Source organism: Lampetra planeri, chromosome 1 (genome assembly GCF_965212315.1).
Source record: "Lampetra planeri chromosome 1, kcLamPlan1.2.h2, whole genome shotgun sequence".
Lineage (NCBI taxonomy): Eukaryota > Metazoa > Chordata > Hyperoartia > Petromyzontiformes > Petromyzontidae > Lampetra > Lampetra planeri.
Genome location: NC_136107.1, coordinates 10,529,990 through 10,552,897, shown reverse-complemented (window position 1 = coordinate 10,552,897; position 22,908 = coordinate 10,529,990). Strand labels below are relative to the sequence as shown.

Below are 22,908 nucleotides of genomic sequence, written 5' to 3'. Positions count from 1 at the left end.
TCACCCGTATCGATGTGATGGGACAACAAGGACGTTCGACCCAAGTCGAAATCGTCCTTGCTAAAAACATTGGAAAATTCCGACAACAACCCACGTACATTTTCATGCTGACCCGGACACAGCGACGTGTTTTTGTCACAATTCGGCGATCCATCGATCGTCCGATGGACACGTTTTACCGACAGCGCATACAGTCTGCCCCTACGTGCGCTCCTCACGGTCGGTAAAAGCGGTGGTGGCATGAGCAAGGACAGTGCCCGCGGGCACAACAACATCACCAGGTCCCCCATTCAAAACCTGCAGAAACGGAGCCTGACCCGTTCTGAGGATGGTCTGAGCGCAAACCAGCGTCAACCCCCGTGTAGCAGCATTAGAAGGCGTCAACAAGACACGATTTGCCGTATCGTCGCAACAGATTTGCTTGCGATAACGGAGCGGAACCAACATTTGAGAACCCGCCGGAACCGTAACGGTAGAATCAACCAAAGCCTGAACCGTTTCGATGGACGCCGGCCGAGGGAGCGGTGATGACAGGAAGCGCAATCTGCGATCCGACGGCAGCTCAAGACAACCCTGGTCGACAAGAATCTTAACAGGCATTCTCGCCAAAAAATTTGTGCCCAACAAGCACGGCACGACCAACGTACGTGAGATTAAAATGGGACCCGACGCCTGAATGTCACCAATGGCGATACACGCATTTGGCCAATGATACCATACTATTATATTCTTAGGTTTTTTCGGTAAAGTCACGTAATTAATTTTGATGTTTTACCTACGTGACTTTACCGAAAAAACCTAAGAATATGATTCCTTGCAGTCACGAAAGCTTCAAATCTAGAATTGATACCATACTACCCCCGTTAGCCGCAACACACACATCGTACACAGGGCGAACGCACGACGCAGGGATGGACAACAATTGAAAAATAACATCTGAAATGATCGTAGCAGATGCCCCCGTATCAACCAAAACGCGGACATCGACACCCTGAATAGTGGCCGCGACCGTCGAGGATCCCGCCGCCGCGGCAACTACCCTTCGAATCAATTTCTTCTATTGTGTCTGCGAAGCCGGCCATCGCTTAGCAATGGTACCCGAGTACGAACCGTCCCGCGAAACGCCCTGATGCGATGAACCCGTCTCGATGACATGAGATGGGTGAGATGGCGAACGTACCCGGGTGCCCGACATGTGCCAACTCGCCTGTGTGGAGGGAAGTGAAGGCGAACGGTCGGCTGCAGGAGACGCGGTCGGCGATCCGGACAGCGATGCAGGATGAGCACGGCACTCCCTGGAATAGTGGCCCACACGGCCACACCTGTAACACGTGACGGGAGGCCACTGGTGCAGCAAATTGTCGTCCCGGCGCGGTCGATAGATGTTCTGATGACGTTGACCATCCTTGCATCACTGATTCCACGGAGGGACCGCTGCCGCGACGTCATCTTCTTACGGCGCCTCGTCGGGGATGACAACCACTTTGGATGGATGCCAGCCGATGGGTTGACCATCCCGAGCCGGGTCCCCTGTCCATGCCGCCATCTGCGCCCACCGCTTCAAATTCTCATGTACGTTAAGGCAACGCGCGGCCTACAAGGATGTCTTCGTTTTGTGGCCGCACGAGGGAAGGACAACACCCATCGCCCTAGCCAACGCCAACATGCGTTCCATCACCAATATTTCTTGTCGTACGTTGGGGTAGGCATCAACTGCCAAGGCCATCAAAGCGCTTCTGTAGGCGAGGGGCGACTCCGAGCTCCCTCGCCTACGGTGCTGAAATTTTCTCGATCTGTCGTCTGGCGGCTCGTAGACTTTCGCCATCTCCTCAAAAGCTTCTTTGAGCGTCTTCTTCTCCGGGGGAATGGGACGGAAAACAGCCAACGCATCATCGTCCAACATGGTGGGCAAGGCAATGAGCGCCTCCTCCAAACAGCGGACCAATTTGTAGGCGGCCTCGAAGCGTCATCAGAAGGCACTCCAATCGCCACCAGCTGCCACAAACTCATGCACTTGGGGCAGGCATCGACCACAATCGGCGCTCTCCTTCGCAGCTGGTGTTGCGATGCTCGGTGAATTCCCGTGCGGCAGCGACGAACTGACGGCCGACGCACCGCTCTCCTCCACGGTGTTCAAAATGGCGGCCACGACACGCGTAGTTGGTGTTGACTCTGAAATGGCGGCCATCTCCACCCCGCCCGGGATGGCGGCCGTGTTTCCCCTCCGAAGCACCGTCGCCGATCCTCTGCACGTCCACCCCCGGACGATCCGCCACCGGACTACCTCTAGTGGCGATCGGCGTGACAAGAGTGACGAGGTGGAGGAGCGCTGTTGTTAGAGCACCCAGCTGCATCTCCGCCGCGCCGTCCGCCGCAGGTGAGACATCGGCACCCGTCGTGGGCTCCATCACCGGGACCACGGAACCCGGGGTCGGCAGGAGCCGAGTCGCCGTCTCGTCGTCGTCGAACACTGGAGGTGGATTCTACTTTTTGGGGTTTTGGGACATCGCGTCTTGAGTAGAACACCACCAGAAAAAGTCCACTATCTGTCAGCACTGTAATAAGTGGCTCCGACACGGTACGTAACTTCAATGTATTTATTAAATCTTCGGTACAGCCACTTCTCTCTCTCCGCGGATGTCGACCCGCTCTCGTGGCTGCGCTGCCCCGCGCCACGTGGCGCTCACCCCGCTCGCTAACGCACCGCTGGCTGGTGGCGCGCTATGGAGCGGCTGAGCGGCTGGAGGTCGAGCTGCCACGTGGCAGGTGGAGATGGCGGGGCAGCAGTGGCGGGGAGCCCCGCTTCGATCTTCAAACACCGACCCCTAACGTTGCTGTACCCCCTGCTTATATTCACTCCTCAGAGGCTAAGCCCCGCCCCCCCTGGAACCTTCGAGAACGTTCCAGAGGCTTCTCTGTTAGATCCGCCCATTCACCTTTCCCCCAGAGAGAATCCCTACTATGGATAATACGTGGACTGTATCAATCTGTAAATGTAACCCCCACAATATTGCAGGAGATGGCGCTCTCTTATTACACCTGCAATAAATCATTTGTACACAGATTTTTCCCCAACAGGATGTTGACGTTCAAAACATCCGTGCTTTGAAAACACAAGAGAATGTTTACATGTTGGACTGGTTGCCCTGGTTTGGTTGCATCAACCTTAGTTATTACCACATTTTAAAAAAATCCTAGCGAGTGCCTGGGTGGTTTTAATACATGAACAAGATGACCCACAGGGAGCTGTCTATTTTTTAGTCAGGAATACAGCACCTGCTCAATGCCAGCTTACATATGCTGTGCACTCTGTATGGGGGGGTGGGGGGAACAAATCTCCGGCCACTGCCGAGAAATGGTATTACCCCTGAGCATGTGTCCATGTGGAGAGAATGTGCACGGGTTTACATTTACTGTAAATACGTCATTGGAGAGAGGCTTTACCACAGTGTAGTGTTACTGACATTACAACAATGCTTTTTATTGTTTTGTTGTTAAGGTGTTTGAAGAGTAACGTGTGAACTTTGAGTTAGATTGATTCCCCTTACAGTTTACTTATCCCTGCACGTTTCCAGCAGGTTACGTAATGTGAGATTAACATGAGATAACATTTAAACATTATGGAAAAATTACATCGTCATTGTAATAATAATTAACAATACTCTTTTCACCCAGAAAAATGTCAAGAGTTTTGAGACTTTGGGTTTTGGGATATTTGGGCCTGCTTTAGGACGTTTGACCAACTCAGTTTTGAATGTCCTTGAATGAGAGGACACCAGAAAGGCCCAGGCAACGACAGGACACGAGGTTGTATTACATACATTACATATCAATCACAGTATAACTAGCCCAAGGTTTAACTGCACAGATTATAAAATGTATGATAAAAATAGCCTCAAATAATAACATTGTGGCAGCCTCTGAATATTGGCTTAATGCAGTTAATTGGAATAAAAAAGAGCATTATAAAAGTATTGTTGCAACATGCCAGGATATTTTCTTGTTTCAATTTACAATTTTGTTTTATTCTCTTACATTAAATTAACATTTTCTATTGAATACACACAGCAGAACGCATTAGTAACATTAAAGGACAGCGGTAATCAATAGCAATCACTCTTGGCTAAAAACACACACTACTCTTAGATCCACATGTAATAAGTTAATTCTTGAACTCACTTTATTTGAAAATTAGGTTATTTAAAATTATTCTGCAAAAGGATTGTTTTATATGTAACTCTTAATCATCAGCCATGATATATGCACTGCTGAAGCTCCCCCCCCATCACTCATGGTCTCAAGATACAGCAATCCATCTCATTCCTGCGAACGAGCTCATCGCCCGTCCATCTCCATGCACATCGTCTCGGGAGTGGTTGCCTCCTTTGGCTGCCATGCCGTCATTAGTCTTGGATGCCGGTCATCATCCATTCTAGCTTGGGCAGTCGCCTGCGTAAGCATTCTTACTTTTCTTCACCATAAATGTTTCTACTTGGTATTTGCACTGATCCACGTGTCTCTTTGTATAATTACAAGCATATACCTCTCCATGTTTTGCACATGTTTCAGCTTCACAGATGAACAAGTGCCCAAACATAGAAGGACAGGTGCATGCTCAAAATAGAGACCAAATTAATGTTAGGGCATCATATAAAATACAACGTCGTAACATAATTCTTCCAAGATCCTGTTTAAAATGTTGATAATAGTTTTCTTGCATTACGTGGCTTTTCACGCTGGCCTCGAGTTTGATCAATCGCCACATGTGGCGATTGATCATTGTTCTCACACCTGAACCAATCCCTCTGGGCTGCTCACTGGGATTCTGTGGTCTCATTATAATTGTGTCAATCAGGTTTGTGGCGTTTTTGTATTTTGTGGTGAGCCTGCCAGTCCGGGTCAAAGGGTTGCTTGGGACATTACCAGAGTTCATTACCTTGCCGAGGTTGGGCAGGACAGTAAGAAATTAGTTGGCGTCATGTGGCTTTACCTATTTTACATTTGCACTAACCCACCTGTATTGTGACACGTGGTGGCAAAAAAAGCAAAGTCCTCGTGTCTCCGCTGGAAGAGTCACTGTTGAATATCTCACAGCACCGTTAACATGTGACCCGACATGACTGTCCTACCACTGACATTCACGGTGCGAGAACTAGCAGGGACAGAAAGAGGGCGGGCGTCATTTTGCATCTCATGGTGTTAGGTCAGTAGGCTCCAGTGGGGGGGCATAGGTATGCCTGCATGCCTAATTTTATGTTTGTCAAAAAAAAATATTCTTAATTATGGAACATAATGATCTCTACCCGGCCTCAACTGTCTTTGCAGATCAAGTCGCTATTGGGTTTCATTGCCCTGCTTTTAGCAGTTTCATTACACCTGCCTTCCCCCGCTATCTTTAGCTTAGATATTTACCCCAGCTATCCTTTGTAAAAATATGTTTAACATCAATGTGATTTAGCTGGTTAAAATGAAGGCAACTAAGCGTATGTGTGGCTCTTGTATAGGGAACTCCAGTTTCTTCCAACTCGAAAACAATGGACTAGGAGTTGTGTAAACAAACATAAGTAGGTGTCTCCTGTAAATGAGCGTTGAGACTCGATGAGATTTTTCTGGGAAAATACAGAACTACAAACACGTTCCTTCGGAGTGGGCAAGTAGGGTTGGACAGCGCATTCGTGCATGACAGACAAATATGCACGACAGACAGACAAATAATTCCTGGTGGGCAGTGTGGAACCTGTTGTTCCTACCTGTATAAAAGATAACTTGACTTGAGGTAGCCAGGCAGCCAGCCAGGTAGCCAGCTCCCTTAACTATCGGCCCCTCCCCCTTGCTTAGGCCCCTCCCCTTACCCCCCTCCCCTTACCCCCCTCCCCTTACCCCCCCTCCTCCCTTAGGCCCCTCCCATGACCCACCCTCCCTTAGGCCCGTCCCCTGACCAACCCCCCCATATCCTTAGGCCCCTCCCCTGACCCCCCCCCCCTCCCCTCAGGCCCCTCTCCTGACTCCCCCCTTCCTTAGGCCCCTCTCCGTACCCGGCAGTAGGTCTCCACCAATCAAAGAGCTGTTTATATTATATATATTTATGCACGACAGACAGACAAAAAAATCCCTGGTGGGCAGTGTGGAACATATTGTTCCTACCTGTATTATGCTACTGTTAGTCGCATTGAATGACTAGAATCAATTGAACATACACCATGACAGAATTATGAAACAATCTGCAAAAGAAACCACGAGCATTTGTCTGTGTAGGGAGGCATATTGCCTCCAAGTGTAGGGCGCTGTATTCTTAATTAAAATGCTTCAACGTCATCAATCATGAAAATGTGCTCATCACAAATATGTTCACAAACGTCAACCTTTAAAAAAGAGTGACACTGCACTCGATATCATCAGATCCTGAAGGCTAAGCAGATTTGAGATTGGATAGTGCTCCGGGTGGGTTACCACCATGCACAAGCAGGTTGTTAAAGGGCGTGCAGGGCTACGTGATAGGCAGTGCCACAAACCCATTGTACTGCACATATCTATTCCTACATCTGTGTTCTCTGACTTCAACGTGTAACGACCAGCGTGGTATGTATATTCAAATAACTCCGACGATACATACGCCATGGGGAAGCCCTCATCCAGCAGTAATTTAATGTTGGACATGTGTACAATTTCGATTTAAAGCTTTCGTGACTGCAGGGATTCGTAATAAGAAAAATATTTCCCTTCTACGTGACTTTACCGAAAGAACCAAGAATATGTGTACAATTTGTTTCTACAAGGGCATGATTTCTTACTCTGAGACGTTGGGCCTTGTGAGCCGCTGTGATCACGTGATATGTCATCGCCGGCTCTTGACTACCACACCAGCCAGGTGCTGAAACACAAACGCTGCCGGCGAGCGCTGGGAGGTGTGCTGTCACACACTCCTGTAATGTAATATAATGTTGCGTTTCTGCCTCCTGTTTGAAATGAAGCCAACATCATCTCTCGTGATTAAAGCATGCATCATGTTGCCGTAGCTCATAAATTCCGAGCGCAATGAGTGTTAATTCCCTTTGCAGGGCTTAATTAAGCGGCTTTACCAGCGGTGTTTTTTTTTATTTATGTCTGCGTGCAGACGTAATCCTAATCCCAATGAAGCCTTCCATCTTGGAACATTTACAAATAATGACGCTCAAAAAGTGAGTTCATTCCAGATCTGGTGAAAGTTTAATCTTTATTCCAGTGACTTGGAAACAGGGTTGGTGAGTCAAACTGAGATTGACCTTCGTGCATGTGTGAGATAACCACCTGATGGTTAATGGGATGGAAATTGATTTACTACAGCAAGGAAATATATATGTATGTTGAACGTCTTTCACACTGTACCTATTCAACCACGATAATCGGAGGTGCGGGGGACGGATTTGCAATTTTACTTCACGGTACTGATCAGTGCGAGTTGGTGAACAGGTGGTGACAGCAATGTTTCCGTCTGCAAGGAGCTTGAGATTTGTTCTCTCCATATGCTTTGGTTTTCTCCAAAAAATGTTTTATTTTAAATGCCAGTATATTCACAAGGAATATGGCCCAGCATCCCAAGCTTAGTTTCAACACATTTTACATTTACAATTGTCCAGCCAATGAAACTGAATTGTCAGGCATTTCACATCATTTGGTCAATTTAATTTCAGTTCAGCTCAGATCACTGTCATGTATTTATTTATTGACTAATTCTAAAATTGTGCACAAAATTTAACTTAGAGCTAATGAGCCATTGCATTCCTGGGCTTCAGCTAAGTGTTTAGCAGCTTCATGGTTAATCTACACAATCTGAGCTTTGTCACTTGGGAATTTTTTGTAAATCAAGATCTAAAAAAAAAAGAATTTCGTGTGATTTGTGGTTCTGCATTTAAATACATATTTAGCAAACTGAAAGGTGAGTTCATATATAAATTATCATTTTAACCACCAAATGTAATGGGAAAGTGTTTTTTATATCACAATATGGTAAAGTTTGAGCCAGCAGACTTTAAAGAAAGCCTGTAGGCAGCATGGGAGATGAATGCATTTGCCTTCACAGTGGGTTAGCAGAATGCTGGATGTGGCCGTAATGTTACAGGTGGAGACGAAACCACGACTAAGCTGCAGGTATTCTAGAATCTTGCCGTCGAAATATTAATATAACGTGTTACTCTGCCCTAATGCCTTATTAGCAGTACATTTAGGTTAATAATTTGACATCGCTGTAAAACCAGCGAGTAAATGTAATTAGAACGCTAACCTGAGGAACCTGGAGAGGAAAATGTTCGGCAGAAGGGCTTGCTTTTGTTTTGCCGACTTCAGCGAACAGCTGAGATGGATTTTTTTCTGTGCCAGCAGAGGTCCTCCAGGACTGATGGAGTAGCATGCTGATGGTCTTTTGCCACAACCAACCTGCTTGCTCCCTGCAGAAAACACTGCAGATGCTCAGAAAATATTTGCTGGTTCATACTCAGAGCAGCTGATTAAGAGATTTTTACTGTCCACCTCATGCTAATATCTGCTTGTTTGGTAGCGTCCCTTGCTGTTTCCATTGCATTTATTTGCTTGTTATTGGCGTCATGCATGCTCACTGCAGGGATTTCATTGTAGATTCGCTCAGTAACTGCAAGCAGTGGAGAAAAAGGCTCCCACTGTTCCCTTATTATTTTTTCATTTTCGCTGTGCTCTCCATTTTCTTCCTACTCTTAAGACATGCTGACAAGGTAGATGGACGAACACGATCTTTGATGGGTTGTTTTGTTTCATTGTATCTTTCAAGCTTTCTCGAGTCCGGTGACAGTTTCCTAGATAATTGATCATTTTTAATATATTCTTGAGACATTAAAAAAATTGCCTGTCCAGGTCGGTGTAAGACGATGCAGTCAGTGGTTTGTTCATGGCAGCTATATAATTGACCATGATATTGGCACATGATGCACTTTATTTGAAACCATTTTGGCTGCAGACATTTTATGTTTGCAAGTAAAACGCATGCAGCCACATACCAGTATTCCTTATCGTGCATTTTGGATGCTGCAGTGTTCACGGTGGCGTATCACGCCCAGGAATTATACTGCTTTTTAAATCTGTCTTGGGAAGCATTACATGAACAACTCTTATATAAAATTTATTTCGTTATTCTTACTTAATGTTGCCTTGCAAAGCACATGGAGGTATTTTATGTTCATATTGTTTACAAGTAAACAGCAGAATCATAAATTGCGTTTAATTGGCAATGTATTATTGCCGTTTTAAAATACCAGCTGGATTTTATATATATTCAACAGACTTCTGAACGATATTTGTATGCAGTACATGAACATTTATTACATACACAAAATGGACTTTGTGACATAATCTGCCATATAGATGGATACGAGGTGCTGAAAGCTCTTCTTTGAAGTCCCAGCGTGCCAGATATGTTTGTGCAGTTCAAAAATTTGATCGTTGTCCAGTTTGGATTTCCACCACATGTAATTGGACACACACACGGGCAGTCCTGTGATCGCGTGGATGAATTACACGAGATAGCACCAGCCACGCGCCACCCTTGATTTGCCATGCCCACCAGAGAGCAGCCTATATATAGATGAGATTGCCTCGCCCCAAATCCTGAAACCCAATTGCCACGACTACAGCAATGAAGGAGGAATGATTTAGTGCATCGAGTCAACTGCTAGAGCAAATATGGGCAAAACATGCTTGAAATTATAGTGTTTTTATATTTATTTTTATATTTTCCTCCCCTTGGAAAATGAAATTGGTAGTGGTTAGAAAGTAAACATGTTCCAGTAGAATTAATTTGTCTTGCATTAGCTTTATTGGTCACTAAACTTTATTTTTAAGTTTAATTGACTTTTTTCCCACAAGGTACCCAAGGTCTTACAGCATATTCCTGACTGTTGAGCTTAATCTTTCTATATAAAAGGGAAATTTGTGAATGTGTGTCTGTTATAAATGTTTAGCATACTTCCCGACATGCAACAATTTGGCATGTGGGTAGCTTCCAGACTGTACACAGTGCAAAAAGTATAAAAATAGACGGTGACGTCACATCTGTGATGTCACCCGCATGCGGCAGCGTCACGCAGTGTGCCTGCTGACGTCACGCATCCCCCCCCCACCCTCCGCGTAGGCCGTGTATTAATCCAAGACAAGTATCCAAGCCGGGTAGTATAAAGCTAGTGTGGGATAAAATCGAATTTCAAGTCTTGATTGAATGTATTCCATTCATGAGAAAGTTGCTACAGCCCACTCACAGCATACAGGCCAGAAGCACTGTTACTGTTTGGCAGTGAACAATCAAATGTAAAAATTTGTCCATGCTCAAATAATTTCACTATGTAACACAATTTTCGTTCCTGGGTAGTAAGTGTTATTTCGTAATTGCTTATGCCTAAAAAGTATTAGAAATGGCTATTATTCCACACAAACTTTGCTTTTGTGACCAGGACAGTGATATTTAGAAATTTACCTATTTTCAATGAGAAAACGTGCGACTTTGTGTCTTTTCATTCACATAAAGTCAGAAAAAACAACATATGAATCAAAATTAACATGTATTTATACTAAAGTAATACAAAAATTACTACAACAGATTTAAAAGCGAGTAGTTTTTCGAGATTTACGATTGTACTGTAAATCACTTTCACGAATCAGCCCCCAAATGTAGTCTCCCATCATGTTCTCGTTATACTGTCCTTGGTAGCGGCATTCAAAGTCCAGTATATCCTGGTGGAAGCGCTCGCCTTGCTCCGAGTACGCTCCCATGTTCTTGAATTTATCAAGATGAGCATCCAGGGTATGGACTTTGAGGGACATCCTACAGCCCATTGTGCCATAGTTCACCAGAATCTCAACCAGCTCTACATAGTTTTCGACCTTGTGATTGCCCATGAAGCCACGAACCACTGCAACAAAGCTGTTCCAAGCCGCTTTCTCATTACTAGTGAGCTTCTTGGGGAATTTATTGCACTCCAGGATCTTCTTTATCTGTGGTCCGATGAAGGCACGGGCTTTGACGTTTGCCCCAGATGGCTTAGGGAAGAAGTCTTGAAGGTACTTAAAGGCTGCCGAGTCCTTATCTACAGCTCTGACAAATTGTTTCATAAGGCCCAATTTGATGTGCAGTGGTGGCATCAGCACCTTCCGGGGGTCCACCAGTGGCCAGTCCCGCCTGTGTCAGTGCGCCTTGGTGTCTCTGCTGTCCCAAAGGCAAAGATTGCAGGGAAACTTGGTAAAACCGCCTTGGAGACCCATCAGGAATGCCACAATTTTGAAGTCTCCGATGACCTCCCAGCCGTACTCATCATACTTAAAGGCGTCCAGCAAGGTCTTAATGCTGTTGTAATCGTCTTTGAGGTGCACCGAGTGAGCCAGGGGAAGAGACGGGTACTTGTTATCATTATGGAATAGTACGTCTTTGAGGCTCCTGGATGAGCTGTCAATGAAGAGGCGCCACTCATTCTGGTTACAGGCGATTGCGATTGCCTCAACACTGGTCACATTGTGGCAGAAGCAGAGCCCATCTTGACGGGTGAAGAAGCTGTAAAAAAGGTTGGTGACGCTTCCTCTGATCTGCGGCTTGCACACTTTCATCCAACAAGTTCCACTGCTTGAGCCGAGACATCAAAAGCTCGGCATTGGACTTGGTGAGACCAAGATCTCTGATCAAGTCGTTGAGGTCTTTTTGGTTGGGGTAGTATGGGTTTCTCTCCTCAGCTCCACCTCTGAAATTGTCATCTGGATCTACAACGTCTTCCTCGCTCTCTGACTTGCTGCTCTCTCTCCGGAGGAGTGGGTACGGGGAGCTCATGGCAGTGTGGCACCAGGGCGATGGATGAAGGAAGGTCCGGATACGTGATGGCAGGTGCATTTTTGCCAGTCCGACGTTTGGAAGGGTCCACCATGCAGATGTAGCAGTTTTTTGAGTGGTCAGTAGGTTGAGTGGTCAGTACAAAAATACATTGATATCACCCATGACTAATGTGGAAGAGATTCTCGCAACATTTTTCATATATGATATATTTTTTCAATGACATTGAAAATTGTAAAACATTTTAAAATTAAAAACTCTTACCTTTCAGAGTTTTTTTGGCTTTGCTCGCAGGTGAAATGAGGTGCCCAGGGTTTGTCTTGATCCCCGACAGGCATGCCGAAATATGCCTTGTAGGCCTGACACATCTTAGCAGATGCTTCCACAGAGTACTTTTTCACACTTGTCTTAATAAATTGGCCGCAGACAGCAAAATGTATCTGCCGGATGCTTGCAGCCTCTTTATGCCATCTCAGAAAAATGCAGATATGTATCCACTTAGGCAGCTGGAACTAAACTGAACTGGTGGGCTTAAGGCCCCTGTATTTATACGACTTTATATTACTGGAAAATTCTAGAATGTTTTAGAAGTTACTCCAAGTTTACTCAGCACTTAATCTATCTGGAATATTCTGGAAAATAGGTAAATTTAAAAATATCACTGTCCTGGTCACAAAAGCAAAGTTTGTGGGGAATAATAGCCATTTTATGTACTTTTGAAGCATAAGCAATTAGGAAATAACACTTACTACCCAGGAACAGAAAAATGTTAAAAGTGTAATCATTGCGTGGTTATTACCTACATTGCTGACCCTGAACCAGAAGTGGAAATTCCACATATCCATTGTGGGGCCCTGTTTCTCCATAGCACAATTGCTGTTAATGGAGGCATGATAAGGTCTCAATTTACCACAGCCCAGAGTTTGAACATACAACTCTTTGATTGTGAGTCAAGCGCTCCCAGTGCTCTACCCCTTGAACTTAGTATACAGTTCGGAAAAATGCAACTACAGTATTTTGGCTCCTGCTCGTTATCATAATCACCCATTGTCTCTCTCCTGCTCAATGCAGGCCTCCACACACCAAACACCATCCATCACTGCCCTGAAATGGCTTGGTCCATGTCACAAATGCATATGAGAGGATTTCATCCCTTCATCTCCACCATGAACACCCTCCCAAGGTGTGTTTCCTCCTTCCGGTGCCACTCCTTCATTAGGCTCAACCTACTTCTAGCTTAGAGCGACTTGTCTTGCTCAACCAACCTTTCTTAAAAGTAAATATATTCTAAATGTGCTGATGCTCTCTGATCCACATGTTACTCTTTCTGTCTCTCGGTGTAATTCCTAGCACGTCGTTGGTCTCGCACGCGGTATGTGCCGTTTATCGCAAGGCACACGCCATGCTCGTGAAGATATTAAACTATACTATTAAACTATTGAAAATGTTACCAGGTAAGGCCCACTGAGCTATTTAGCTCTTTTTCAGAAATTACCTGGCCACAAATGGTAACTCAACGAATTGGTTGATCATGTTAAAATGTATAGTCTCCAAATACTCTAAAACGCACGCCGATTCTAAATGTGGAGGGAAAAATCGGAGGACCCGGAAACAAATCCACGGGATCACAGGGAGAGAGACATGCAAACTCCAAATACAGACAGTCATCGACTTACGAACACCTGACTTACAAACACCCGTACTTACGAACCTGCTCCCATGAAATAAAAAAAATGTACATTGACTTTGAAAAGCGAACGCGCAATTGCAAACTGAACCGCGGAACGATTTTATTCAGAGGAGCGATCCTGTACAAGATGTAATGAATCAGCCTTGTGCTGGAAATGAGTGTTTGCGTGTGTGTGCGTGAAAGTGTGAGTGTGTGGGGAGCGGGAGTGCTGCTCATGACCAACACCAGTTCCTGGTGGTGTGTAAACATCACCACTCGGGAGACAAAGGCAGACGGGCATGATGTTGGCCATACCGGCCTTCATAAGTGCTACTCGCTAACAGCACTTGCTGCTACAGTCTGTTCAGGCTATACGGGGAGTCTTTGTGTGTGTGTGGGGGGAGGTAGTGCAACGTTAGCTCGCTGTGCTACTAACTTGGCGACCGACGTTCAATTTCCTCTCACGATCAACACCAGTGACGATTATCAGAAATGGGACCTGGGCCTCCCCTAGGTCGACTCAGCATCAAATAAGTACCTAATGCGGTGTGTAAACATCGCCACTGGGGAGACAATCGTTGGGGTGTGTGTGGTTTTTTGTGTCTTTGTGTGTATGTCTGTGCGCGTGCGCTATTTGTGTGCAATTGGGGTGACTCATTGTGGCCCCCCTTCCGACAAGCAAATTAGCATCAAGAGACTCAAGCTAAGTGAAAATCAAACAGGTTTTTTCTATTCATGTTTCTTTATTTTATGTTTTATTTACTATACATTATAGTTTACAGTGTTACATGCAAATCTACAATTATTCTTTGTCTTGCCTCACGGCAGATGTGGAGCGTGCGTTCACAGGAAGTTCCTGTTTTTTTATGCTAATGTTGGTCACGTGACCAGGAAGTGACGATGTTAGATTTCCACTGTACCACGCGGGCGTCAGCCATTACACAGATAAGTCAAGATGGCGGCACGCATCGCATCTCAGTGAGACCACATCCGCACTTGTCCATTGTGGGAGCTTAAGAAGCATTATCTGTAAGTTGTTTATATTCCTATAATATTGGAAATGCTGTTGTAATGTTGGAATGACCGTTATAGCAATGTAAATGCCTTTATGGTGCCGTTAAGTTGTTGTAGTAAATACGAGGCCTAGTTAGTAACGAAGCCTGTGACTTTCCTTATTGTGGATGTTACTTGTGATTTAGTAGGTCGAGTCAGACTTGTGCCTATGTTGCGATCCTGAGAGTGATGACGAAGTATCTCATCCACAGTTTAGTGTTAAGTGTAATGCTGTACATTTGGGGTGCAGTGGGATGAATACACTATGTGCCTGTATGCAACGCACCAGCTTGTGCCTTTGTCTAGTTGTTCAGGGGTAATGTGGGGGCCTGGTCCTTCCAGGATCTATTGTTATCTAAGACAATGATCTGATGCTGTGGTGTTCATTGTGTGGGTGTTTCCGGATTATAACAGATGCTGTATCTGTGTTTTCTCACCAGTTTTACCTGTTACAATCAATAAATGACGATCGGAGTTGGACGGTCATCCTGGCTCCGAGGGTTTATTGAACACATGGTTATCTACTCGACTAGCGGTGCAACCCTTTTTGTTGAACTGTAACACATTTAAACGCAGTGAAATATTGTGTTCTGACTTACGAACCGTTCTACTTACGAACAGGCCTCAGCAACTAATTAGGTTGGTAAGCCGAGGACTGCCCGTATACAGCAGTCATTGGGGTCAGGATTTAACCTACGACCTTCTGTATACCAGGTGAGGTAGTTAACATCTCGCCACTGCGGGGTACGTGACGTTTCACTGCCTCCACTGCCAGGTCTGTCGCCGGGAGGGCATGGCGTGTTCCTGATGCAGCTCAGTCTGCCGAGTGGCGCCCACCCAGCGCACGCACCGTCTCCCACGCGCTGGGGCCAACGCCGAGGGCTGAGCCTGGACCAGAGGCTGCCTCGGGGAGCCGAGTTCAACCACGCCGACTTCCCTGTCCAGGTGGGCAGTGGAAACACGTGCTGCTAGCTACTGTTGTTATTATTGTTATGGGGAGGGTTCGAGTCTATATATAGCATCAATTATGATTCTGAGCAGCGCTTCAGAATAGGCAGTGCTTGTCTCTGCTGTTTAGAAGGGAGAAATTCCACATTCTCTTGACTGGGGAGAGTCTGCATAACACACTCACTTTTGACTTTCCCACAATGTATATTTATTGACTCTGAAGAGAGATAAAATAAACGTGTGTGTTTCTCTACGAGCTTAGACTGCTACAGAAATGAGCCAACGTTAAATGTGGGATCATTGTACCCGCATGACTACCAGAAGTTGGTCAAATAGGATGTCATCAAAAACGTTTGTGCTTTGTGGTATTCAATTTTAAATTCAGTGTGTTTATTATGCATAACATTTCTTGGAAAACTACGTGGTTTATTTTTTTAATTAAATGCCCGTCTGAAATTGTACATTTTCCCATGCACATGGTTGAATAGATTTGTCTAAATGAGAAGGTTATAACAGTGTCAAATCCCAAGTCAGTTCTGCAGGCTTTTAACACAGCCAAAGTAGAGGTTTCAAAGAAAATTTGTTGTAGTAGAACAAGTGGATATGAAACTCAGGTTCATGTGTAACCTTGGCCCTATTCAAATGAGGCCAGGGCAGCTCATGTAAGTAAAAGTGATATATTAGTTGCCTAATTTGGGGTAACTCACCTAAGCTTATAAAACCCATTGGAGCCCAATGTTTTTTGTACGCTATTTCTTGCAACATTATTCTCTTTCTTCTCCATCATCAGAAATGATGCCACGATGTTTGTTTATTTAATCACTTTAACATTGTTCATCATCGTACCTTTTTGTACATCTTCACGACAGTATGCTGAGTGTATGGTGGCTGCATGACCCATATGTACTCATCCACTTAATGAATCGCATCACGCGCTAGCCCCAACCATCACACCTCTGAGAGCTGTTCATGTGCCCCCCTGAGTGGCCTCACGCACTCGTGCCCCCTTCGCGAATGCAACGCCGGCAGCGTGCACTACTTTCCGCCCGCAGGGAAGCCCTCACCTCCACAGCCCCATGCTGTCGCCGTCGCAGTCGCCCTCTTCCACTCCGCTGGCCGCCCTGGGCTCCATCCGCTCAGGACTCCTGCCCTTGCCCATAGTGCAACACCGGCATATTGCGCCCATGCATGGTGAGAGCACCAGCGCAAGCATAACGCCAACCCCGGCCTTTATCGTCGTAACAAACGGGTCACTCCTTTCAGAGTAGCTTGGCTGCTCGACGCTTACATTTGAGTTACAATAGGTGAGAATCATTGTTCCGACATACACAAGTGAAGAGGTATTGCAGTGGATGTTGCACTCTGCTATGTGCTCGCAGTGACATGAGTTAGATTCCAAGCCATGGCTAAGATCAGTGGTGAGTTATATCTGAACTGGTCCTGCCCCCCCCCACCTTCCGCTTCACCAATCCACACTGACCATGTTGGTGATGTTCGGTCGACTAATCAACCACCATGACTGTTAAGGCATGGAGAGGGCTTCATTGAGCAGTGGATTAACAAAGTGCTGGAACTTATTTAGTTTATTAGCTCTAAATTTGTTGCAAAAATTGACCAAATCTCATTATGTCATACTGTGTGTTGTTCTTTCTAAATTCAGAGATAGTTGTTTGGACTTATGTTTAATGTTGTAACGGATTTTTATCATCCAGAAACTTGGATTCCATTGGAACACTTTGAATGAAATGCCAGTATCGTTATCTTTGCCTTCAGTAAACAAAACAACAGCCATTTGGGCTCGTTTTTGGCTTTTCCACCAGTGCCTTAGCAGCACGGCCTGTGCCATTTTGTACAGTTCAGACTTGCGAGGCAGACTGTGAACCAGAAATACACTCAGGTGATAGCCTCTGTGCTTTCGTGTGTGCATGCTGATGTGTCTAACACAGCACGAGAGCAGAAATCCCCACTGGGATCTTAATTGAAAAATGTTCAACTGCAATCACAGTTTTCTTTTTCCCCACCCTCTCTGGACGCCAATGTAGAGTTATCGTCTTCATGCGCAGATTTAAAACCGAGGAGTTCAATCTTTAATAGCAAGCTGCTCTAAATTTTGCAGGCGATATCCGATATCCACTGCTGGGCCCTCATTTGCAGTACAACTCCCAGCCGTGCAGCTTGCAGCCACAGACCCCACACTCCATGTCTATGCAGCAGGTGAGTGTGTTTTGTTGTCACTATTAACGGCAAGTGTTTTGGCGTTTCGCTGATTTACCAAACGATTAATATTCTGTGTGCATCAGGTGAGACTTGGCGGACGAGGGAGGCGGATGCCACACAAAGCACTCTCCGAGGACGCCAGCTCCGTGGAGCCAGGTGGCGATGGTTAACGCAGCGGCACCTCTCCAAGCACGACCCAGATGACTCTGCCATTGGTTTCCCTCCCGTGACCACCCTCCCCCCTCTCCCTACCCGAGCGGCCGGTGTTCCTCTCCCCGTGTACAGAGTTCTGAGATAGTCGTGTTTAAACTTTGTAAGTCATAACTACGGCACAGTTGTCATATTTAAATTAAACGTGTTTCTAAAGTAGGCTCTCAGAAATTGTGTTGAAACTTTTTATAGCTACACACGCTAGCAACGGTAGCTATTTTTTAAACCTCCCGATTGGCTTGGTGATGGAATTATTTACGATTCGTAATTGACGAACGATTGTAACAAATTGTTGGTGACAACAGCAGTTGGAAGTGACATTAAAGATAAGGCATTCAACGATTCATCAATGCATCAATTAAAATTGGTTATTGTGTTTACGACAAATGCATCAAATGTTGTGAGTCAGTGTTCATTATTTACCGCTAATATAAATTATACAGATAAAAAGCTGTCACGACGTCAAATTAACACTGCACAGAATCGCTGGGCATTGGATCGATACATGCCTATTAGGATACCATTTTAAAGGGACCCCATTGGCCTTTGTGTGAGAGCAGGGGGCAGGGGAGCACTCGCCTGTTGACAGATGTCGATGTTGTGACGGCCCGCACAGCAGTGCTGGGCGGGGGTACCACGCTGCAGGTGACCGACCTGCCGGCTGGCATCTCTCGCTCCGAGGTTGACTCGCTCCTCAGCAAGCTGTCGGCCGCCGGTGGTGAGCTGCACTGGTTCAGGGACGCCAAGTTGGATGACGTAGTGGCCACCGCCATTCGTCCCAACAGACATTACGGCGCCGCCAGTGACGTGACTAAGCCTCAGTGGGAGGCACCAGCCAGGGACTGCACGCCGCACTGGGAATCGAGCGAGGCCTCCACGCGTGGTGCCGCCGCCGTGCCATTGCAGCCGAATGCAGACAGGAAGGCGGCGAACCCTGCGACGGTGCCCAAGCACGCGGACTCCAACGCTGTGAGCGCGTGCCAGGGGAATGGCGCGTACCCCCGACACAAGCAGCCAGGGGCACGGCGGTAGCAAGGGGCACCAGCAGCAGCAGGACGTGGCAGACCAGCGTGACCGGGACCTGGCCTCCAACTACAAAGTAGTGGCAGTGTTCCCCAGCCACCAGCAGGCCCAAGGCTGCCTTGGCCAGGCTTGGCCACGGATCCAGCAAAAGGTATCGATTGAGGTCGTTCTGGTACCGTTACAAGGAGCTGGCCCCCATGGAGAGGGCCAGCTCACACGCGGGATCGAAACGAGTAAATATATACTCTTTGGTTCTTTTGGTAAAGTCACGTAGAAAAATAATAGTAGATCACGACGTTTCGATCGCCACACAAGTGGTCGTCCTCAGGTGAGGTCGACCGTTTGTGTGGCGATCGAAATGTCGTGATCTACTGTTATTTTTCCACGTGACTTTACCGAAAGAACCAAAGAGTATATACAAGGAGCACACGCACCATGAACACGTTCACTTACCGTGACCCAGCACACAGAGCTTGCTTTTTAAAGAAGCCTCTTTTATTCTCACTAAATGCACAAGTTAATATTGTCCTTGCTGTCGAACACTTTGGTGTTGTATTGCAACATTACATTTCTGCCATTTTTTTTTTACATTTTGAAAAAGGTTTATCTCAACATTATATGCAAGAGTTTAACAAATACATATAACGTCTAATAACATGAACAGCTAATACTGCTGAGACGCCAATGAGATTAGATGCCGCAGATTCAGTATTAAAGTCGACTCGCGCAGGTGATGCTTGTGGGAGTCGCTGCCCAGCAGAAGGAACTTTTTCTGGTCGCTCAAATTCAGCGGAAATCTCCAGCATCCAGCGCTGCCACTCTCCAGTCATTTAAAATGACTGCAAAGCAATATTCTCTGGCGGTGCACGTGCCGCGCCCACTCGTTGAGAGTGGTTTTGCGGTTCCTACCGTCGCAGTCTCAGCTGCACAGGCGCGTGACCTAAATTTGCATGCTGTAATGCAGCAGCGTTGTCACGCGCAGACGCCGCAACAATCTGCATGGGATTAGTTTGCAAATGTTTTGCTCGGCACCCAGCTGCAATTGTTTGAAAGTTTTTTTTGTTGTCCAGCATTGGCTCCTGCTGCTTAATAACATGCCCATGTGGATATTCTTTTTTTTGCATGATGGTCCATTTCATCGTTAGCTGCGTTGCTTATTTTGTGCGTCCGATTTCTTTGTGTTTTTTGTTTGGCATTTTTTTTCGGGGGGAAGGCAAGGTTTTCCTCGATTTGTTTATATGCTTAGAAAATTCCCACACCATATACACAGCTCAGCATGGCATAGGTTCTGCAGGCACTACATTTGAGAAAATCACGAAAGTAAAAAAAATCTTCTCCATCAAGTCATCACAGGCATATTTTATGGATTTACATCCATTCAGAGATTGCTGCTTCCTTCGATGCTGTATGGAGGCAGTTATACTTTTTATAGGTTAATAATGGTGTTTTCAAGGTGCTGTAAAGATGTAGACAAGGGACAGCATGTTAACATCTAATCACATGGGTTCATCCCTGCGCTGTCGGGTAGAACTATGTTTAATACGCTGAGTTCATCTTGTGCCTCTCGGCATCAAATGGCAATTTAAATATTTTCATTTGAACATAAGGTGAGAAACAAACAGCAAAGTGGGTGTTGGAATTAAAGTAAGACTGATCAAATCCATCCAAACCTGCCGAGTAGTGCACAAGAGCACAGCGGGCAGTCCTGAGTGCAACTACGCACCGGTTGCAGTGAGTGATCCACAGCCTCCACGTTAACCTAAAGATAGATGGAAAAATGAGTCAACATTTTGTTCCATTGGACACCTCTGGGACATGTTGGTGTTCAATTATTGCCACGCCGTTGTTTTTCTCCAACTTGTGCTTATTTCCTTTTGGATTTTTTTTGTAAAGTTGAAGCAAAATTCTGATGCACAGTTGGGGCGGATTGCCTCTGTTGCGTTGAAGTGCGTGCGTGGCCCTCCGTAACAGCTGCGTCGGCGCACTCGCCACAGAGCCACTTTCAATGGAGTCAACGGTTCTATTCTTGCAGCTGCTTGGTAATTTTTCCCTGTGACATTTTCAAGATTTTTGTCAAAATAAACCCAACTCATTTTGAGAGAGAGATAAACAAAAGAGAGACAAACGAAAGAACATTGCAATACCTGATTTTTTTGTTATAACTTAAGCCACTCTGGGCACTCTTCGTGGAACAGAGGTCGTGAATCTCATTGGCTTTCACTGGTGAAATAAAGGACGGTAAAGTGAGTTTTTTTTGTTTTGCGAATCATCAGCTGCAGGCATCGGTAGCCACACGCCACCATGCATCCCCTTTCGTTCACTCACGTGGCTCATTCCCCCCCCCACAAACACCAGCGTGGCACAGGCGGCAGGAGGCTCCCACCCGGCCGAGCCAGAAGCACAGTACCTCTGCTCCAGTGCAGCTCACGCTGTCCACTCATTGGCGTTAATTGGCGCTGTACAACGCCGAATTGGATGTTTGTTGTTCATGCGCACACGCGGGGTAGCGTCCGCTTGGGTGCCGACCAAAATTTAGGTTTTGAGTTGCGCTGAACCCGCGGCATCATTTCTCCCCGGCGTGACCCTCCATGTGGTCGCAGCATCCGCGACACTTTTCTCTCTCGAGGTTCAATGTTTATCGACACTCCCAGATGTAGCTGCCACGAGTCGACGTCGTCAGTTCAGTTGTACATTATGTAATTGTTGTGATAACCAAACTAAATTATATTAAAGAACAAATTGAATAAAGTGTAACGTTTGGCCCAGTTGTGTTTCGCTTTGATGTATTTGGCGTTTGTGCGAGTTATTTTGGGGTGATTAAAAGCGTCCAAAAATTGCTGTCGAATTTAAATAAAAAAAATAAAGCTTAGCAATGTCAACCGCTGTGCTTTGAAGTGGGCACTGCATTCCAGCCCTACTGTTGAAGTGATGTGTTTGTGCCATGCATTTTGACTACTTGTGTTGTGGTTATTGCAAACATGATCCCTCATATAAAGGTGTCAGTTTTTGTACCAGTTGAAAGGGTAAAAACCTATTACTATATTTTGCCACTGGTAAAGGAGGTCCCATAGTGTAAATGCTTACCCCGAGCTCTCAATACTCTGATAGTGCGCTGTTTTTGAGTTGTACGCCTTTTGGCGACATCTGGTCCAACACCAATGGAGACTCGGCTCTAAGAAAATCTGTCTCGGGTGTGGACCTATCAACTTCAAGGACAGTGCTTATCATTGTCAGAGTTGTTTCTTTTTGTTTGCATTTTGACTGCTTGTGTTGTGGTTATTGCAAACATGATCCCTTGTATAAAGGTGTCAGTTTTTGTACCAGATCAAAGGGTAAAACCCTATTACTACTGTTCCTATCATAATCAAGTCGACATGCGCGTTTCAATTGCTTGTAAAGTTTAAACTTTTGATGAGTAAAATTTGCTCGTCGAGATTTGCAGATGAATGGTGAAATTTGTATTAGAATTTAAGACTAGGATTTGTATTATTTATACGTGAAATGCCATGTCATGCATATTCTACATTGCCTAGGACCTTACCTTTTTTCGATTGATATAAGATACCGCTCCCTTCATATTGTGAGCCTTTAGTTTACAAAGGAGCGCTACAAGCTATTTCATATTATACTAAGTTCCAATTCCTCAAAAGCTAAATATTATTTTAGCGTGGAATAGTTTTGATGATTACAAACGTCCTACTAACACATAATGGCATCTAAACCATGAGATTGGTAAGAGCAAATAGAGATAGCCCTGCTATATAATTGGAAATCTGATCGTATTTTGTCATGCTATTGACTACCATGTGTTGATAATTATCTTTAGCTATTCTTGGTCATCGATTAGGATAATAGTGATATTAAAGGAGCGCCCCACGGTTTTATTTTTTAGTTATAAATGTAAAATGATATTCTGATCAGCTGGTGACGGCTGAAAAAAGGTTATTTTTAACTTTTGAGTGCACTTTAAAAG

At 45.5% G+C, this 22,908-nt stretch overlaps 1 protein-coding gene across 1 annotated transcript in view; it reads left to right on the top strand.

Annotated features, from left to right (window-relative positions):
• LOC144717646 (R3H domain-containing protein 1-like) overlaps positions 1–21,700 on the top strand; it is a 114,985-nt gene extending 93,285 nt beyond the window's left edge. The window contains 7 exon segments of the mRNA XM_078593171.1: positions 15,313–15,482; positions 16,538–16,676; positions 17,602–17,699; positions 17,786–17,858; positions 18,529–18,911; positions 18,913–19,047; positions 19,049–21,700. Coding sequence (XP_078449297.1) covers positions 15,313–15,482; positions 16,538–16,676; positions 17,602–17,699; positions 17,786–17,858; positions 18,529–18,911; positions 18,913–19,047; positions 19,049–19,267 — 1,217 coding nt within the window. The 3' untranslated portion in view covers positions 19,268–21,700.
• The last annotated feature ends 1,208 nt before the right edge of the window (positions 21,701–22,908 follow it).